General features: G+C 44.8%; 1 protein-coding gene across 9 annotated transcripts in view; it reads left to right on the plus strand.

Moving 5' to 3' along the window:
* Nucleotides 1–21,991, plus strand: part of LOC129820824 (diacylglycerol kinase eta-like) — a 197,706-nt gene that overhangs the window by 93,122 nt on the left and 82,593 nt on the right. For 8 of the 9 annotated variants that reach the window (XM_055877817.1, XM_055877818.1, XM_055877819.1 and 5 more), the window contains one exon: nucleotides 19,296–19,400. In XM_055877817.1, coding sequence (XP_055733792.1) covers nucleotides 19,296–19,400 — 105 coding nt within the window. Of the gene's footprint in view, nucleotides 1–19,295; nucleotides 19,401–21,991 lie in introns of those variants that run through there. The other variant, XM_055877822.1, reaches the window with a different exon arrangement.

Consider the following 21,991-nt stretch of genomic DNA (forward strand, 5'->3'; position numbering starts at 1 on the left):
CGGCTTTCAGACACAGTTACCGGTAATGATTACTGGTGCTCGTCTGTCTCTGTGTCTGTGTCTGTGTCTGTGTCTCTCTGTGTCTCTCTGTGTCTGTGTCTGTGTCTCTCTGTGTCTCTCTGTGTCTCTCTGTGTCTCTCTGTGTCTCTCTGTGTCTCTCTGTGTCTCTGTGTCTGTCTGTCTGTCTGTGTCTGTGTCTGTGTCTGTCTGTCTGTCTGTGTCTGTCTGTCTGTCTGTCTGTCTGTGTCTGTGTCTGTGTCTGTCTGTCTGTCTGTCTGTCTGTCTGTCTGTCTGTCTGTCTGTCTGTCTGTCTGTGAGCAGAAGGATGCTGAGGTTGTCTGTGCAGATTGGTTGGTGTTCTATAGGGACAGATACGGAGCATGGTGATAAAACCCTTAGAGGTTGTGTGTCAGCCTTTGTATTATTGGTGTCCTTTGTGTCCTTTGATTCTGCAGGCATTCTAGGCTCAGAGAAATTGTTATTGTATTAAAGGGGCTTTATCCCTAACAAAAAAAATACATGAAAGAAACACCTCAGACATGTGCGAACACGCGTGTGAACAAATCAAGAGATTTTTTTCTCATGATAGGTTGTAGACCACACTATCTACCAAGAGAGTTCTCATCTATATTGTTCGTAGCTGTCTATTTACCACCACACACTGATGGTGGCACTAAGACCACATTCAATGAGCTGTGTAAGGCCATAAACAAACAAGAAAATGCTCATCCAGAAGCGGCTCTCCTAGTGGACGGGGACTTTAATGCAGGCAAACTTACAACCGTTTTACCTCAATTCTACCAGCATGTCACATGTGCAATCAGAGAGAAAAAAAACTCTAGACCACCTTTACTCCACACACAGAGACGCATTCAAAGCTTTCCCTCATCTTCCATTTGGCAAATCTGTCCATAATTCTATCCTCCTGATTCCTGCTTACAAGCAAAAACTAAAGGAGGAAGTACCAGTGACTCGCTAAATACGGAAGTGGTCAGATGACGTGGATGCGGTTCCATCAATAAGTGTATCAACGACGTTGTCCCCACAGTGACCTTACATACATTTCCCAACCAGAAGCCATGGATTACAGGCAACATCCCCAACGAGCTAAAGTCCAGAGCTACCGTTTTCAAGGAGCGGGACACTAATCCGGACGCTTCTAAGAAATCCCACTATGCCCTCAAACGAACCATCAAACAGGTAAAGCATCAATACAGGACTAAGATTGAATCCTACTGCACTGGCTCTGATGGTCGTCGGATGTGGCAGGGCTTGAAAAATTTGACGGACTACAAAGGGCAATCCTGCCGTGAGCTGCCCAGTGACGCGAGCCTACCAGACGAGCAAAATGCCTTTTATGCTCACTTCGAGGCAAGCAACACTAAAGCATGCATGAGAGCACCAGCTGTTCCAGATGACTGTGTGATAACGCTCTCTGTAGCCGATGTGAACAAGACCTTTAAACAGGTCAACATTCACAAAGCCGCGCGGCCAGACGAATTAACAGGACGTGTACTCAAAGCATGGTGGACCAACTGGCAAGTGTCTTCACTGACATTTTCAACCTCTCCCTGACCAAGTCTGTAATACCTACAGTACATGTTTCAAGCAGACCACCATAGTCCCTGTGCCCAAGAAAGCGAATGTAACCTGCCTAAATGATGACCGCCCCGTAGCACTCACACCAGTAGCGATGAAGTGCTTTGAAAGGGTGGTCATGTCTCACATGAAAACCATCAAGCCGGAAACCCTAGACCCACTCCAATTTTCATACCACCCCAACAGATCCACAGATGATGCAATCCCAATCCACACTGCCATTTCCCGGAACACCTATGTGAGAATGCGGTTCATTGACTACAGCTTACCGTTCAACACCATTGTGCCCACAAAGCTCATCACTAAGCTAAGGACCCTGGTACCAAACACCACCTTACTGGATTCCAGATGTGGTGCCAGTGGGTGGTAAGGGTAAGCAACAACACATCTGCCACGCTGATCCTCAATACTGGGGTCCCTCAGGGGTGCGTGCTTAGTCCCCTCCTGTACTCCCTGTTCACCCACGACTGCGTGGCCAAGCACGACTCCAACACCAGCATTAAGTATACTGATGACACAACAGTGGTAGGCCTGATCACCGACAATGATGAGACCGACAGCCTATCGGGAGGAAGTCAGAGACCTGGCCGTGTGGTGCCACGACAACAACCTCTCTCTCATGGTGAGCAAGACAAAGGAGCTGATCGTGGACTAAAGGAAAAGGAGGGCCGAACAGGCCCCCCATTAACATGGTGCGGATAGAGAGCAGGTAGAGTTTGCAGTTCCTTGGTGTCTACATCACCAACAACTATCATGGTGTTAGCACACCAAGACAGTCGTGAAGAGAGTACGACAACAACTTTTCCCCCTCAGGAGACTGAAAAGATTTGGCATGGGTCCCCGTATCCTCAAAAAATTGCACAGCTGTACCATCGAGAGCATCCTGACCGGTTGCATCACCGCCTGGTATGTCAGAGAGAGAGTATCGGCCTCCAAGCCGTAAGACTGCTGAACAATTAATCAAATGGCCACCCACTGTTTATTATCTATGCATAGTCACTTTACAAATGACCTAACCTGTACCCTCTGTATATAGCCTCGTTATTATGTTGTTTTCTTGTTTTACTTTTTGATATATATATATATTTTTTACATTAGCTTATTTAGTAAATATTTTCTTAACTCTATTTCTTGAACTGCATTGTGGGTTAAGGGCTTGAAAATAAGCATTTCACGGTAAGGTTGCACATGTGACAAATACAATTTGATTTGCTATGTGCTTGAAACTGGAAAAAAGCAGTGAAAGCAAAGGTCAGCATAATATAAAAGAAAAACAATCACATGTAGAAACCTAATTTGCAGCTTCATATGTGAAAAACTCTTTCACATGTGGAATTGCAGTTCAAAGGTGATAAACAATCACGTGGAAGTTTTTCACATATGAAACATTTAGGTGAATGTTTTTCACATCTACTTGTGGATTTTTTTACATGTTTACCTGCAAATTCAATTTTCACATGTGATTGAAATTCATGTGAACTTGCAATTCTTCATGTGACAGTGAGATTTTCATGTGAATTTTTTAAATGCGAAACTATCAGGTACCAAGATAAGACCCAAGTGCAGACTGTGTGAAGTAACAATATTTATTGTAACAAAAGGGACAGGCAAACGACAGGTCAAGGCAGGCAGGGGGCGATAATCCAGAGTAGGGGCAAAGGCACAGGACGGCAGGCAGGGTCAGTAGTCAGGCGGGGGGGCGGGGGGGGGGGTACAGGGTCAGGACAGGCAAGGGTCAAAAACCAGGAAGATTAGAAAAAGAGCAAATGGAAACCGCAATCGCTGAGACACAAAAGCCTGCTAAGCTTGAACAAGACAAACTGGCAACAGAGAGACAGAAAACACAGGTATAAATACACAGGGGATAATGGGGAAGATGGGTGACACCTGGAGGGGGGTGGAGACAATCACAAAGACAGGTGAAACAGATCAGGGCATGACAGAAACATCAAATTTCACACGTGAAACTGCAATTCATGTGAGGTGAAAACATGTTATTCTCCCAAAAGGTGGTGTTAACATGTGAACTCTAAATTGAAATTTAAGCTCAACACATGTGAAACTGCAAATGTGACTTCTTTTTTTTAAGGTTAATGTGCTCTAACTAAACCCTTTCAGTGGCATGGAAATAAATATTGTGTATATGGGCTATATTGTGTATTTTCTCAAACAGTTTGTATGCGTTAGCTGTTGATGCAGATTGTTGATTGTATGTAGTAATAGCGTTCTCGTCATTAGTTAGCACAACGTCTACACATGCACAATGACCGGATGTGTCTTCGTGTGTGCGTGGTCCTGTTTGTGCTTTTCTGCAAGTGGTAATCTTATCTGCATCTTACTGAATAGAATATGGTAACGCCTTAATATTCAATTCAGATAATCAAATCCCTAATGCTGTGATCTCAGCTCCAGGCAACTCATTTAGATAGATGATACCCTTTTATAGCAAAGCCCCTCATTATAGAAGCTGAATGTTAGGTTAGATACTGTATGACTCGTGTTAACCGTGTTCAAGCAATGCAAATCCAATCTAGATGTGATTTTCTAGATAAAGTGCAGCGGACGCGTCGTAGAGTAGGATCACGTTCATTAGAGATGACTGTGGGGTTATGAAGAGTCCGCTCTAGCAGAAGAAACCATATTTATTGAAATGATCAAACATGGTAAATTAATTGATATGATTATAAATTAATTACACACACACACATACAAATAGACTCCCAAACCTAATCACTCCCCATCTGCACTTTGACCTGAGGTGGCTCATCAGGGGACTGGAGAGTTTCCAAACACAGTCCAGTTTCCCTTGGCAACCATCCTTTACACCCCCCCTCCCACACTATAAATACTTATTTGAATCCACAAATCACATTACATTCAAGAAGGATTCAAAAATGTCAAATATCTTTGACTGCATGGACACTTAAAGGCCCAGTGCATTTAAAAACCTGATTTCCATGAGTTTATATATATATTTCCACACTATGTTGGAATAATACTGTGAAATTGTGAAAACTATGATACTTCCCTTTCAGTGTAAGAGCGGTTTGAAAAGGGCTCTTGTGAAATTCTAGCCTGTTTTGGTGGGCTGGAGTTTTAGCCTGCCTGGTTACAAGCTGTTTATTTTTTGACCATTCTAATTGAAAACAATCACAGTAAGGTACTTAATTGTTACCCAGAAATGATTTGATAGAGATACAAACTGCCCATAACAGCTGAAACAGAGCAGTAACTAGCCAAAGGCTATTTATGTGGCCCGAGACTAACAAATACCAGCGTGCTATGAACCGGCCCGTAGCCCGTAACAAAGAGGAAGATAACGCAGAGAAAAAGAAATAACAAACATATTTATTAAACCAAGTAAACTACATACAAGTAAAAATGGTGTGTGTAGTCAGTAGTGTAAGTGAGTGGATGTGTTCATAGATGGTGATAATGAGGGTGTTGAGAGGTGCCAAAACAAGTGACTACAAAAAAAGCCTACAATTGCCACAAATAAAAACAACAGTGTGACTGCGTGGAGAGAGTCTCGTCGATGTATGAGGGAAAGATGTATTTATACCCGGGACACATCAGAGCCCAGGTGTGTCCCATGCCGCTGACGACCCTCCCTGGCTCCACCCACCGATATCATATTAAGGAAAACAAAGAGAAAGAATACGGCAGACAGAGTGGGAGGGTTGTCACCCCCCCCCCCCCCCCCATATATCCAGGGACCACCAAGGACCCCAGAACACCACACCAACCAACCAAACATACATAAACACAAACAAAATACCACCCTGGTTAACGGTACTCCACGGCCCCAGCCAAACTCATCCTCCCCAGACCTCAGCAACCTTTGTGCACAGGAAGCAACCTCCAAGAGGAAAGAAGAAAAACGAGGACAACAGGAAACAGTTGACAGGAGCGACAGAACAGGACAATAGAAAATACACAAAAATAAACAGTGGCCGGTCACGTGGACAACATGCGTACACTCAGGGACAGCGCGTATGAGAAAACGCGTTTGCACCGATCAGTAGGACTAGACAACTCAGTTTCTCTCAAACTCTATTGAACCGCTGATGGATGGGGTCTGCATCCCCAAAGTCAATATTGCGTTCTGTTAAGTTTATACGTGGAGGTATATCAGAAAACAAATCTGGAAAACTCTGAATCAGACCGACTAACTCGTCTCGCCTATCAGCAGGTAGATGATGGAGAAGGATATCCAAAACATCTAGTGACTCTGAATTTTCCAATCTACCCTGCAGTACGCAATCGTCGGGACCAGGAACGTCCTCCTCACCATGCAGACATAGACTGACAAAAAGAACCCAGCGATGTAACAGTCCCCGGCCAAAATAACAGGTTTCCCGTCCTCTGTGGACTCCCACTCTTCAGCCCCAGAGGAACGTGTGTAGTAGGGTTTTAGCAGATTGACATGGCACAGTTGGTGCGCTTTCCTCCGTTCCGGAGTGGCAACTAAATCGTTTTGCTCAGTGCACTGGCGCACAACCGTATATGCACCTTGAAATTTGGCTTGAAAAGGAGAACCAACAATTGGCAGCACAGCAAGAACCTGGTCACCTGGACTAAAGTGACGAGGCTCAGCTCGGTGATCAAATATTCCTCCTCGGTGAGATGATAGCTTCTCTTTAGCCATCTCACCAGCGGCATACAGGCTTCACCGTAAATCACACACATAAGATAACAGGGACTGCGGTGGCTTGGGAGACTTCCAGTCATCCTGGAGCATCGCAAGAAGCCCACACACACTATGTCCGAACACTAAGTAATTTTGACTGAAACCTGTGCTCTCCTGTGAAACCTTCCTGGTGGCTAACAGTAACCATGGCAACCCATCCTCACAGTCCTTATCCATCTCCGAACAATAAGCTCTCAACAAAGACTTAAGTGTTTGAAGGAAATGTTCCAGTGGTCCTTTACTCTGCGCGTGATAGGCGCTAGCCAAATTGTGTTTAATATGGAGCTGGTGGAGAACCTGACTAAACAGATTAGAGGTGAAATTAGATCATTGGTCACTCTGACTAACCTTAGGGATTCAAAACAGCGAGAAACTGAGTCAAAGTTTTTAGCACAGACTTAGTTGTGATAGATCGGAGAGGATAGGCAGCAGGAAACCTAGTGGTCTGACACATCACAGTGAACAGATAACTACTACCATTCTTAGAGCGAGGCAGAGGGCCAACACATTCAACAATCAGATACTTAAAAGGCTGGCTGACTACGGGAATAGGAAAGTGGTAACGGCTTAATAGCTTGATTAAGTTGACCCGTTAATTTACTGGTGTGACAGGTTTTGCTGAAAGTATTAATAACATCCCTCTTTAAACGTAGGCCAAAATAAATGTCAGTATGCGATTGTAGGTTCTCACACCCAGATGTCCAGCAACATCGTTGTGGAACGTTTTCAACACCAACTCACAAAGCTTAACATGTACAACAACCTGACTAATAGCCTCCCTCACAAAACAACTAACACTCACTTTCTCATTAAGACAACATCCTGGAGGAAATAACCATGGACGACATCTCCCAACTGTTCCACAAGCACAGTTTGGTTACGCAACTCTTCTAATGAGGGTCAGCCCGTTGATCCTTGATTAGATCGGGCACAGATAACAGAGAAAGTAGTGACAGATTTCTTTTTAACATCGTTAGCAGGCGCAGGTCCAGGTCACCACGGCTCATGGAACGCGTCACCGCGCATGCAGAGATCACCTCTGGGAAACGCTGCGTGCTCTCATTGGGAATCCCTACAAATGACGGCTTAGTGGAAACGACTAGAGATGGTGACACGACAGGCCATACACACTCACCAGCGAAGTTATTCCCAAGGATAACGTCGATACCTTCAATAGGCAAGGATGGATGCACCCCTAACACAACCTCGCCTTTCACCAGTCCATAATCCAACACCAGTTTATACAATAGAACTGACAGTGTGTTCAAACCAATTCCCCTAATTAGAACACTATTCCCCGAATCAGTCTCAGCAGAGAAGGCTAACACAGACTCTAACACAAATGACTCAGAGGCACCTGTGTCCCTCAGGATCATCACTGGCACTGGGTCGTTACTTCCTAACAGAGAAACAAAACCCTCCGTAAAGGTAAATAATCTGGGTTAATTGGGACTTTCAGATGCACCTGGGCATGAGACAGTGTGACAGGTGTGAACTGATGTTGGACAGGCGCTGCTAACGCTGTAGGCTTTAACGTTAGTGAAAGTACTGAATTTACCCTTAGCTCTGAGAACAGGACATTGGTTTATGATCTGAACCCTGACAGTAGTGACACTCTTGACTGAAGTCAGCTTTACCACGGGAGCCAGGCTCAACCCTAGATGAATGAAGCTCTGCTTGTGAAACAGAGTGTCTCGGTGGGCGAGGCCCAAATCTCTCCGAACGCCCCCACTCACTCCGAATACAGGGATCTCCAAAGCCACTTTTGTCAAAACATACTCGTCCGCCAAAACCACAGCTTCAGAGACAGTCTTGACTTTGCATTCGTTAATGTACATGGCTATTCGATCAGGGACTGTGTCTTTAAATTGCTCTAACATAATCAGATCACACAGCCCCTGGAAAGTCATAACCGCAGAGGTGGAACCCCAGCGATTAAACTGTGAAGAGAACTCTCGCGCAAACTCAAAATGAGTCTGTTTGTCAGCCCTTTCTAAAGTTCTAAATCGTTGGCGGTAAGCCGTAAATCTGTAACACAGCCATTTTAACCTTCTCATAACTGACACTGTCAACTACACCAAGAGCTGAATATGCTTCCTGCGCTTTAGCAGTCAACACACACTGCAACATTAAAGTGGAACACGTCATTAAGCCTAACAGGGGAAAAGAAAGGCTGTATCTCAGGGTAGCAAATGGCAATAACATTACCAAATCTCCCACTGAGGTACACAGTCGATTGTACTCACCTCCTCGGACCCATGTCCCAACAGCGAGGAGAGCAATCAATGTTACACTCTACAACACAGCACACAACCAACTATCCACAGCAGTGGCAAGTTCACCAAACAAAGGCAAACAACCATGGTCCTACATTTACATTTAACATTTAAGTCATTTAGCAGACGCTCTTATCCAGAGCGACTTACAAATTGGTGCATTCACCTACCAAAAAAGTCAACTCAATAAAGCTGTACCAAAAAAAAAAAACACCTACAGAGTTTAACACAAACTCCACATTTTCTCCCAAACAAAATACACTTACCAGTTAGCTTAACACTAGAATTACTGCCACACTTTTCCAGGCAACGCACCTGCTTGATGACATCACCAGACAACCAAAAATCACAGATACGTCTCTAAGGCACAATACCAAACACGTATAAGGCAAGGGAGTGAATGCCAACTAAAGCACATCCCAATTAGCACTAAACCATCAAATGCCAAAATGTCTAGGAACCAACCTTATGATCCCGGACAAGCCCCCACTTGTTACAAACCATCTCATAGCCCATAACAAAGAGGAAGACCACACAGAGATAACATTTATTAAACAAAGTAAACTATATACAAGTACAATGGTGTGTGTAGTCAGTAGTCTAAGTGAGTGGATGTGTTCATTGATGGTGTTGAGAGCTGCCAAAACAAATTTCCACAACCAAAAACAACAGTGTGACTGCATGGAGAGAGTCTATTCGATGCACTGGGGAAAAGTGTATTTATCCCAGGACACTCCCGAGCCCAGGTGTGTCCCATTCCACTGACGACCCTCCTGGCTCCGCCCACCGACATCCTATTAAGGAAAACAAGAGGAAAGAATTCAGCAGGAAGAGTGGGGAGAGTCGTCACAAGAGCTACTAACTTCCACCTAAACTCAGCAAAAGAAGAAACGTCCTCTCACTGTCAACTGCGTTTATTTTCAGCAAACTTAACAAGTGTAAGTATTTGTAAGAACAAAACAAGATTGGAAAACTGAGACATAAACTGAACAAGTTCCGCAGACATGTCACTAACAGAATTAAAATAATGTGTCCCTGAAATAATAGGGGGTCAAAATCAAAAGTAACAGTCAGTATCTGGTGTGGCCACCAGCTGCATTAAGTACTGCAGTGCATCTCCTCCTCATGGACTGCACCAGATTTGTCAGTTCTTGTTGTGAGATGTTACCCCACTCTTCCACGTAGGCACTTGCAAGTTCCCAGACATTTCTTCTGTGGGGGTGGGGGGGGGGGGTTCATGTCCAGATGAGGCTGCAGGAAGGGTACCACATGAGGGAGGAGGATGTCTTCCCTGTAACACACAGCGTTGAGATTGCCTGCAATGACAACAAGCTCAGCCCGTTGATGCTGTGACACACCGCCCCAGACCATGACGGACCCTCCATCTCCAAATTGATCCCGCTCCAGAGTACAGGCCTCTGTGTAACGCTTATTCCTTCGACGATAAACATGAATCCGACCATCACTCCTGGTGAGACAAAACCGTGACTCGTCAGTGAAGAGCACTTTTTGCCAGCCCTGTCTGATCCAGCGACGGTGGGTTTGTGCCCATAGGCATTGTTGCGTGTGATGTCTGGTGAGGACCTGCCTTACAACAGGCCTACAAGCCCTCAGTCCAGCCTCACTCAGCCTATTGCGGACAGTCTGAGCACTGATGGAGGGATTGTGCGTTCCTGGTGTAACTCGGGCAGTTGTTGTTGCCATCCTGTACCTCTCCCGCAGGTTTGATGTTCGGATGTACCGATCCTGTGCAGGTGTTGTTACACGAGGTCTGCCAATGCAAGGACGATCAGCAGTCTGTCCTGTCTCAATGTAGCTCTGTTTAACCTTTTACGGGGGCAGCCCGACACCGGTACACTTATGACAACATCCAGCTCAAAGTGCAGGGCGCGAAATTCAAAATCTATTTTTTTTAAATATTTAACTTTCACACATTAACAAGTCCAAGACACCAGATGAAAGGTGCACATCTTGTGAATCAAGCCAACATGTCCGATTTTTAAAATGTTTTACAGGGAAGACAAAATATGTAAATCTATTAGCTAACCACGTTAGCAAAAGACACAACTTTTCTAACTCCATCAGTTTCATACTCCATCAGGTGCTATCACAAATTCGACCAAATAAAGATATAAATAGCCCCTAACCAAGAAACAAATTCATCAGATGACAGTCTGATAACATATTTATTGTATAGCATATGTTTGTTCGAAAAATGTGCATATTTCATGTATAAACCATAGTTTACATTTCAGCTACAATCCGAAATTGCACCGAAAGCAGCCATAATATTTACAGACACCAATGTCAAATAGCTAATTACTCATCATAAAACATTTCTGAAAAATACATAGTCTGCAGCAATTGAAAGACAGGCATCTTGTGATTCCAAACAATATTTCCGATTTATTAAATGTTTTACAGCGAAAACAAAATGTATCGCTATATTAGCGTAGCTACAATAGACAGAAATAATTGGGCGCCCACGGCCAGTTCACATGCACGACAGATATATGAAATAACATCATAAAATGGGTCTTACTTTTGCTGATCTTTCATCAGAATGTTGAAGAACGTGTCCTCTGTCCAGATGAGTCGTTGTTTCGATTCAGAATGGCAAATTTCCCTCTTCAATTAGCATTGGCACTAGCCGAGTGGCATAAATTTCTCCAACGTAAACACAGTCAGAGGACGGAACACGGCAAAACTCCCGAATAAAGTTTCAATAATCTGATTAAACTATATTGAAAAAACATACATTACGATGATATGGTCACATGTATCAAAAAAAATTCGAGCCGGAGACGTTAGCCGTTCGTTACCAAGGCAAAACAGAAGTCAATCCCACTTCCTTCAGAGTACCGGCAGTGGACGGTCACGTCAAAGAAATAGTTTTTTTTCCACCACAGACCAAGAGGAGCACAAAAATGTCTTCTCTGACATCCTCTTTACACCAATAGGAAGGCGTATAGAGTGTCAGCAGACTCCTAAGTGTCAAGACCATGTATAGGCATCAAGTTGAAAAGAGCATCGATTTCTGACATTTCACTTCCTGGTCAGGAAAAGTGCTGCAGAAGGACTTCTATTTCACTCAGAGAAATAATTCCAACTCTTTTAGAAACTAGAAAGTGTTTTCTATCCAAAAAGAATAATAATATTCATATTGTACGAGCAAGATTTGAGTAGGAGGCCGTTTGAAATGGGCACGATTTCACTGGCTACTCAACACTTTGCCTTGCAGCCATAAGAAGTTTTAAGGTTCATTGAACAAGCATGGTAAAGGGTTTAAGCCATTTATAATGAAGATCTCTGAAGCTATTTGGATTTTTACGAATTATCTTTGAAAGACAGGGTCCTGAAAAAGGGACGGTTCTTTTTTTTGCTGAGATTATTTCCGAAGCTGTCCAAGCAGCCAGTGTTTGAGAAGCTTGTCAGCTCCATGTGACAGTCAAATTAACACCTCCCTCTAGTGTATTTCGGGACACAGGAAAACACATCATCATCAAACCAACTTCCTCAAGAATGTTTATGGTTGGTGAGACTACTATTGTCTTACCTAAGTATTTTGATTTAACCTGGTAAGTTAAACTGAGAACACATTCACAGCAAGAACTTGGTGAATAATTACAGGAGAGAATGGATGAATGAGCCAATTGGAAGCTAGGGATGATTAGGTGACCAGATTGGAAATTTAGCCAGGAAGGAATGCCTCTTACTGACCTTTCAACACCATTAGCCAGCAGTGTCTGATCTCCCATTCAGGGACTGAGCAGGAGCAACCCTGCTTAGCTTCAGAGGCAAGCCAGCAGTGGGATGCAGGGTGGTATGTTGCTGGTGAGCTAGCAGGTCGAAAAGGCAGTAATGTCTATCAAAGTAAATGTCATTGTATAAACAGCAATCATTCACAACATGTGTAACAGACTCCATTATACTTGAATAATGTAAAATACAAAATGTGTCATGGTATGCCAGGTACCAAATTGATAGATTATGTTTTGTTGCTAGAACCTGTAACCTCGATTTAACATTAAAGGGGAGAATGTCATCGCCCATGGCAACATTCTGTTACATGGAATGGGAGACAGAGTGGTCAGCAGAGTCCAGAACACTGCGTTTCCCCATGCAGCCTCAGGCCGGTCCAGTGCTACCGTAGCTGCATCTATCCGATACGGAGGAGTGTTGTCCTCGCTGTAGGATCATGGGTGACAGAAGCCACACACACACACACACACACACACACACACACACACACACACACACACACACACACACACACACACACACACACACACACACACACACACACACACACACACACACACACACTCCATGTAAACCTGCAGCATCAGGTCACTGTAGCCTTAGCAAGGTGATTTGTAGCAAAGGGGTTTGACTCAAGAGGGAAGGAGCAAGGGAATAGAGTTACTGATTAAACATTGAGACTCTACCGCCAGCTTTAGTAATCACTTAGGCTATTATAATGAATAATAATATGTACACTGTTATGGGGTCTGGAGAGAAAAATTAGCTGTCCATCTATATAAGGTAGAATGTATAACATTTGTACATCGTCCGTGACAAAAAAACGTGAAACAAATAATATTGTATGATCATGGATAATACCGTACAGTATTTTATAATGTATAATACACTACTCAGTTTCAGAGGTCTTCGGTGCTGGCTATCCTGCTCTGGGGCTGGCTATCCTGCTCTGGGGCTGGTTATCCTGCTCTGGGGCTGGCTATCCTGCTCTGGGGCTGGCTATCCTGCTCTGGGGCTGGCTATCTTGCTCTGAGGCTGGCTATCCTGCTCTGGGGCTGGCTAACCTGCTCTGGGGCTGGCTAACCTGCTCTGGGGCTGGCTATCCTGCTCTGGGGCTGGCTATCCTGCTCTGGGGCTGGCTATCCTGCTCTGGGGCTGGCTATCCTGCTCTGGGGCTGGCTATCTTGCTCTGGGGCTGGCTTGTGTTGTGTTGTTGTGGTGCATTTTACATGTTTTTTTCCTTTGGGTGGTTTGGGAGTTGTCTTGAGTTTAATAGCGAGGGAGAGGATGGATGCTAATATGTTTAGCTATTAGACTGTGTTTACACAGGCTGACAAATTCGTACATATTTCCTAATTATTGGAAAAGGAACTGATCTGATTGGTCAAAAGACCAATTAGTGGGGAAAAAAAGGTTAGAATTGGGCTGCCTGTGTAAACGCAGCCTTAGACATGGAGACATGGAGCAGGGCGGGGTAGAAGGTGGTACGGGTGGTAGAGGGTGAGGGGCCAGAGGAGTGGAAATGGATGGGTGTCTCCTTTCTGTTTGGGCCATAATCATATTAAAAAAAGAAATAAAAAAATTAAAAAGGATATTAATCTTAAAGTCCATAGATGTTAGGCCCAGCATCAGCCTCTGCTCCCAAAAGTCTGAATTGATTCATTTGTTAAGGCTAAGTTATATTTTTCAATAAAAATCATCAACAATCATTAATTGAAATGATTGATTGACTGATCAGGTCTTCATGTTAACGTGGTTATATTGACTGATCAGATCCTCATTCTTTAATCAGGTGAATGGCCATGTGTTTCATGGTAATTTACTAGCTAACAAGACACACAAACACACATATACATGCAGACACACACACACACACACACACACACACACACACACACACACACACACACACACACACACACACACACACACACACACACACACACACACACACACACACACACACACACACACACACACACACACACACACTAACCCAACATCACACACAGATTGGGCTATGACGTTATGATGTGTATGATGGTGTGTCTTTTATCTATCAGACATGCAGAGGGCCGCTGTACAGCGCCTTGCAAAAATATTCACTGCCCTTGGCATTTTTCCTATTTTGTTGCATTACAACCTGTAATTTAAATTGATTTTTATTTTTATTTCATGTAATGGGCATACCAAAATAGTCCAATTTGGTGAAGTGAAATGAAAAAAATGACTTGTTTCAAAAAATTATACAAAATAAAAATGGAAAAGTCGTGCGTCCATATGATTTCACCCCATTTGCTATGAAGCCCCTTAACAAGATCTGGTGCAACCAATTACCTTCAAAAGTCACATAATTAGTTAAATAAAGTCCACCTGTGTGCAATCTAAGTGTCACATGATCTCAGTATATATACACCTGTTCTGAAAGGCCCAAAAGTCTGCAACACTATTAAGCAAGGGGCACCACCAAGCAAGCGGCACTATGAAGACCAAGGAGCTCTCCAAACAGGTCAGGGACAACATTGTGGAGAAGTACAACCAGGGTTGGGTTATAAAAATATATCAGATACTTTGACATCCCACGGAGCACCATTAAATTCATTATCAAAAAAACTGAAAGAATATGGCACCATAACAAACCTGCCAAGAGAGTGCCACCCACCAAAACACACGGACCAGGCAAGGAGGGCATAAATCAGAGCGGCAACAAAGAGACCAAAGATAACCCTGATGGAGATGCAAAGCTCCACAGAGGAGATTGGAGTATCTGTCCATAGGACCACTTTAAGCCGTACACTCCACAGAGCTGGGCTTTACGTAAGAGTGGCAAGAAAAAAATAAGCAAATATGTTTGGTTTTCGCCAAAAGGCATGAGGGAGACTCCCCAAACATATGGAAGAAGGTACTCTGGTCAGATGAGACTAAAATTGAACTTTTTGGCCATCAAAGAAAAGCTATATCTGGTTCAAACCCAACACGTCTCATCATCCCAAGAACACCATCCCCACAGTGAAGCATGGTGGTGGCAGCATAATGCTGTGAGGATGTTTTTCATCGGCAGGAACTGGGAAACTGGTCAGAATTGAAGGAATGTTGGATGGTGCTAAATACAGGGAAATTCTTGAGGGAAACCTGTTTCAGTCTTCCAGAAATTTGAGACTGTGATGGAGGTTCACCTTCCAGCAGGACAACGACCCTATAAGCATAATGTTAAAGCAACACTCGAGTGGTTTAAGGGGAAACATTAAATGTCGTGGAATGGCCTAGTCAAAGCCCAGACCTCAATCCAATTGAGACTGTGGTATGACTTAAAGATTGCTCTACACCAGCGGAACCCATCCAGCTTGAAGGAGCTGGAGCAGTATTGCCTTGAAGAATGGGCAAAGCTGATACAGACATTCCCCAAGAGACTTGCAGCTGTAATTGCTGCGAAAGGTGGCTCTACAAAAGTATTGACTTGGAGGGGGTGAATAGTTATGCATGCTCAAGTTCTTAGTTCTTGTTTGTTTCACAATAACAAATATGTTGCATCTTAAAAGTGATAGGCATGTTGTGTAAATCAAATGATACAACCTCCCCAAAAATCTATTTTAATTCCAAGTTGTAAGGCAATAAAATAGGAAAATGCCAAGGGGGGTGAATACTTATGCAAGCCAATGTATGTCTGTCTGTATGTTTGTGGACACTTCAGTTCTTCTATCTATCAGACATGCAGAGGGCCGCTGTGTGCAGCTGTTGGTCTGTCTGTCTGTCTTTGGACAACAGTTATTTTATCTAATTCATTAATTCATGACAACACCATTACGACGACAACACGTTGGTCACAACACATCAACATGAGATTTCATCTGCACTGAACCAGTGAAGCTGTATCTGTCCATGTATCCTAATGGAGAAGACAATATGGCTGACAAACGGCATCAGTGGTAGCCTTTATTATATGATGATGGTGCTACTGTAGACTTCATGCAGAAAATTCAGCACCAGTACAATAGTGTGTGGGAGACTGTGTTTGAACAGATGGGGTTTATCTGCCTCAAACAGTGATATGAGTGTGTGTCGTATGCTGCATTGACACACACACACACACACACACACACACACACACACACACACACACACACACACACACACACACACACACACACACACACACACACACACACACACACACACACACACACACACACACACACACACACACACACACACATACACACACACACACACACCAACGTGTGTGTATCTGGCTGCTGTCTGTGAGCTAATGGCTATGTTTCCACACTGGGTAATACGCTCAGAGCCTCAGGTGCTGCTGGTCCACAGGGCAGACAGACCTGGACACAGCTGCTGAGATGGAAGGGAGGGGTGGAACAGGGAGGGAGTGATGAGAAGCACAGGGAGGGAGGGGTGGAACAGGGAGGGAGTGATGAGAAGCACAGGGAGGGAGGGGTGGAACAGGGAGGGAGTGATGAGAAGCACTGGGAGGGAGGGGTGGAACAGGGAGGGAGTGATGAGAAGCACAGGGAGGGAGGGGTGGAACAGGGAGGGAGTGATGAGAAGCACAGGGAGGGATGTGTGGAACAGGTAGGGAGAGATGAGAAGCACAGGGAGGGAGGGGTGGAACAGGGAGGGAGTGATGAGAAGCACTGGGAGGGAGGGGTGTGAAGTACAGATTTAAATTGGTGTGTGTGTGTGCTTTGTTAAAAGGTGTTGCTGTGTGTTGCTGTGTGGACCCACAGCCTTGAGTGTCCCCGTGCTGAATCAATGTCAGCCATGTTAACACCCACTCTAACTACCTGAGAGAACAACAGAGAGAGAGGAGAAGGGGGGTGAAGGATGAAGAGAGGGGGAGAGGGAAGGGAAATATGGAGAAAGAGGAGATAAGAGAGAGAGAGAGAAAGAAAGAAGGCAGAGGGGTAAAATGAAAGGAAGGTAAGAAAGAGATAATCCAGAATGATGAAGAAGCGATGAATGCTGAAAGGCTTTTGTCTCTTTCTGCCTCATGTCTTTCTGTCTCATGTCTTTCTGCCTGTTATGTCTTTCTGTCTCATGTCTTTCTGTCTCATGTCTTTCTGCCTGTTATGTCTTTCTGTCTCATGTCTTTCTGTCTCATGTCTTTCTGCCTGTTATGTCTTTCTGTCTCATGTCTTTCTGTCTGTTATGTCTTTCTGTCTCATGTCTTTCTGTCTCATGTCTTTCTGTCTGTTATGTCTTTCTGTCTCATGTCTTTCTGTCTCATGTCTTTCTGCCTGTTATGTCTTTCTGTCTCATGTCTTTCTGTCTGTTATGTCTTTCTGTCTCATGTCTTTCTGTCTCATGTCTTTCTGTCTCATGTCTTTCTGCCTGTTATGTCTTTCTGTCTGTTATGTCTTTCTGTCTCATGTCTTTCTGTCTCATGTCTTTCTGTCTCATGTCTTTCTGCCTGTTATGTCTTTCTGTCTCATGTCTTTCTGTCTCATGTCTTTCTGTCTCATGTCTTTCTGCCTGTTATGTCTTTCTGTCTCATGTCTTTCTGTCTGTTATGTCTTTCTGCCTCATGTCTTTCTGCCTGTTATGTCTTTCTACCTGTTATGTCTTTCTGTCTCATGTCTTTCTGTCTAATGTCTTTCTGTCTGTTATGTCTTTCTGTCTCATGTCTTTCTGCCTGTTATGTCTTTCTGTCTCATGTCTTTCTGCCTGTTATGTCTTTCTACCTGTTATGTCTTTCTGTCTCATGTCTTTCTGTCTGTTATGTCTTTCTACCTGTTATGTCTTTCTGTCTCATGTCTTTCTGTCTCATGTCTTTCTGTCTCATGTCTTTCTGTCTCATGTCTTTCTGTCTGTTATGTCTTTCTGTCTCATGTCTTTCTGTCTCATGTCTTTCTGTCTGTTATGTCTTTCTGTCTCATGTCTTTCTGTCTCATGTCTTTCTGTCTCATGTAGTTCTGTCTCATGTCTTTCTGTCTCATGTCTTTCTGTCTGTTATGTCTTTCTGTCTCATGTCTTTCTGTCTCATGTCTTTCTGTCTCATGTCTTTCTGTCTGTTATGTCTTTCTGTTTCATGTCTTTCTGTCTCATGTCTTTCTGCCTGTTATGTCTTTCTGTCTCATGTCTTTCTGTCTCATGTCTTTCTGTCTCATGTCTTTCTGTCTCATGTCTTTTTGTCTCATGTCTTTCTGTCTGTTATGTCTTTCTGTCTCATGTCTTTCTGTCTCATGTCTTTCTGTCTCATGTCTTTCTGTCTGTTATGTCTTTCTGTCTCATGTCTTTCTGTCTCATGTCTTTCTGTCTCATGTCTTTCTGCCTGTTATGTCTTTCTGTCTCATGTCTTTCGGCCTGTTATGTCTTTCTGTGTCATGTCTTTCTGTCTCATGTCTTTCTGTCTCATGTCTTTCTGTCTGGTATGTCTTTCTGTCTCATGTCTTTCTGTCTCATGTCTTTCTGTCTCATGTCTTTCTGTCTCATGTCTTTCTGTCTCATGTCTTTCTGTCTCATGTCTTTCTGTCTCATTTATTTTTTATCTGTTATGTATTTCTGTCGGTGTGTCTAAAGGGTTGTGTCTCTTTCTGTCTGTGTGTCTCCTGGGAGGCTCTGCTTTCCTCCCTCAGCGTGGAGAGAGAGGGACAGAGAGAAGGAAGAGAGGAGGAGGAAGTGGGGTGATGGGCTATCAGCCTTTACGAAGGCTCTGCCTGTCACCTCGCATCATACTCAAAACAGAGGGAGTGTTGGAGAGAGGAGAGAGAGAGAGAGAAGAGAGAGAGAGTAGAGGAGGGTAGGGGAGAGAGGGGGGAGGGTGAATAAGTGATGAGGGAGAGTGAGGAAATATTTGAGAGGGCTGAGAAAGAGAGCGAGGGAGGGAGGGGGCTAGTTCTCTTAAAGAAGGAGAGCGAATCTCCCGCCGGCTCAGACGCAGAGCAGGCAGAGGAGAGGACAGTACACTCATTTTCTCTCTCTCTCTCTCTCTCTGTGTCTCTCTATCCATCCAGGTGATCACTCCGTTCCGCAGGCTCATCCTCTGCGCGGAAAACAGGAAAGAGATGGAGGACTGGATCAGCTCGCTGAAGTCCGTCCAGTCCCGAGAGGATTACGAGGTAAGACCAGATCCATTCTCTGTTCTCTATAGCAACAGATCCACTGCCTGTGTGAGCTTTTGAGAGTGAGAGAGAAAGAGGAAGAGAGTGAGAGAGGAGACATGGAGAGAGGAGGCATGGAGAGACGAGGCATAGCGAGAGCTGGAAGGAGAGAAGAGGGAGAAGGAGACAGGTGGTATACATTGTGTTGCATAAAACAATAGATCTTTGATCTGATCATTGGCTTACTATGTCAGTTGTTGCTGTTTAGAATGCAAATATTTCTGTTTCTGTTGTTTCTTTTGAACGTGTGTGAGCAGCAGGGTAGTGTAGTGTGTAGTGTGAGCAGCAGGGTAGTGTAGTGTGTAGTATGAGCAGCAGGGTAGTGTAGTGTGAGCAGCAGGGTAGTGTAGTGTGAGCAGCAGTGTAGTGTAGTGTGAGCAGCAGGGTAGTGTAGTGTGAGCAGCAGGGTAGTGTAGTGTGAGCAGCAGGGTAGTGTAATGTGAGCAGCAGGGTAGTGTAATGTGAGCAGCAGGGTAGTGTAGTGTGAGCAGCAGGGTAGTGTAGTGTGAGCAGCAGGGTAGTGTAATGTGAGCAGCAGGGTAGTGTAGTGTGTAGTGTGAGCAGCAGGGTAGTGTAGTGCGAGCAGCAGGGTAGTGTAATGTGAGCAGCAGGGTAGTGTAGTGTGAGCAGCAGGGTAATGTAGTGTGAGCAGCAGGGTAGTGTAGTGTGAGCAGCAGGGTAGTGTAGTGTGTAGTGTGAGCAGCAGGGTAGTGTAGTGTGAGCAGTAGGGTAGTGTAATGTGAGCAGCAGGGTAGTGTTGTGTGAGCAGCAGGGTAGTGTAGTGTGAGCAGCAGGGCAGTGTAGTGTGAGCAGCAGGGTAGTGTAGTGTGAGCAGCAGGGTAGTGTAGTGTGAGCAGCAGGGTAGTGTAGTGTTATGCAGCAGGGTAGTGTAGTGTGAGCAGCAGGGTAGTGTAGTGTGTAGTGTGAGCAGCAGGGTAGTGTAGTGCGAGCAGCAGGGTAGTGTAATGTGAGCAGCAGGGTAGTGTAGTGTGAGCAGCAGGGTAGTGTAGTGTGAGCAGCAGGGTAGTGTAGTGTGAGCAGCAGGGTAATGTAGTGTGAGCAGCAGGGTAATGTAGTGTGAGCAGCAGGGTAGTGTAGTGTGAGCAGCAGGGTAGTGTAGTGTGAGCAGCAGGGTAGTGTAGTGTGAGCAGCAGGGTAATGTAGTGTGAGCAGCAGGGTAGTGTAGTGTGTAGTGTGAGCAGCAGGGTAATGTAGTGTGAGCAGCAGGGTAGTGTAGTGTGAGCAGCAGGGTAGTGTAGTGTGAGCAGCAGGGTAGTGTAGTGTGTAGTGTGAGCAGCAGGGTAGTGTAGTGTGAGCAGCAGGGTAGTGTAGTGTGAGCAGCAGGGTAGTGTAGTGTGAGCAGCAGGGTAGTGTAGTGTGAGCAGCAGGGTAGTGTAGTGTGAGCAGCAGGGTAGTGTAATGTGAGCAGCAGGGTAGTGTAGTGTGAGCAGCAGGGTAGTGTAGTGTGAGCAGCAGGGTAGTGTAGTTTGAGCAGCAGGGTAGTGTAGTGTGTAGTGTGAGCAGCAGGGTAGTGTAGTGTGAGCAGCAGGGTAGTGTAATGCGAGCAGCAGGGTAGTGTAGTGTGAGCAGCAGGGTAGTGTAGTGTGAGCAGCAGGGTAATGTAGTGTGAGCAGCAGGGTAGTGTAGTGTGAGCAGCAGGGTAGTGTAGTGTGAGCAGCAGGGTAGTGTAGTGTACGCAGTGGGTTGTATGCTCTGTAGCGTGCAGTGGACTGGAACATCTATTTCACCCATTGAGGGTGGTCGTGGAAGCCCAGCTCACAGGAGACATACACACATGCATACACACACACAGTGTCACACTCAGAGGAGTCCCATAGCCACACATGCATGCACGCACCTACGCACGCACGCACGCACGCACGCACGCACGCACGCACGCACGCACGCACGCACGCACACGCACACACACACACACACACACACACACACACACACACACACACACACACACAACACCAGGCGGTGTTGTCTATACGGAAAGGTTTTACAGGTTTTTAACTGCTAGTGTCTGTCTTAATCTCTGGGTGTCTTAGAACTCACCAGGAAAAATAGCTCACCACTAAATAGTCCCTCACATCACTCTATAACGAACCCAATTCATCTTTTTACAAAAGGAAGATAAGAGTGGCTGTTAGATATTCATGCTGAATAATAATAGCCCCTGTATTATCTTCTCAAAGATGTTTTTTTAACAGCATTGCCGTTTAGAAATGATCCGTTTGCTATGTTTAGCCGTGACCAGAAGCAGATATAACTGTTGATTTTGGTTGACTGCAGCGCTTGTCTCCAGGCAGAAACAGGGTACACAACACAGTGCCAGCATGGCATATTAATGCCTTTCATTTGGGAAAGAAAGATGATATAAGATTGTTTCCCTCTCTGCCCTCTTTCCTCTCCACTGCAATGCACCGCTGAGCTGCGGAGTATAGAACTAGAGGTTCAGGATACTCCCATGTTGGAACCACAGGTTCCCATTCTAATAGGGATGGATAGATGGTGTGTGTGTGTGTGTCTGTGTGTGTGTGTGT

This window comes from Salvelinus fontinalis, chromosome 23 (assembly GCF_029448725.1).
Source record: "Salvelinus fontinalis isolate EN_2023a chromosome 23, ASM2944872v1, whole genome shotgun sequence".
In the NCBI taxonomy this organism is placed as follows: Eukaryota; Metazoa; Chordata; class Actinopteri; order Salmoniformes; family Salmonidae; genus Salvelinus; species Salvelinus fontinalis.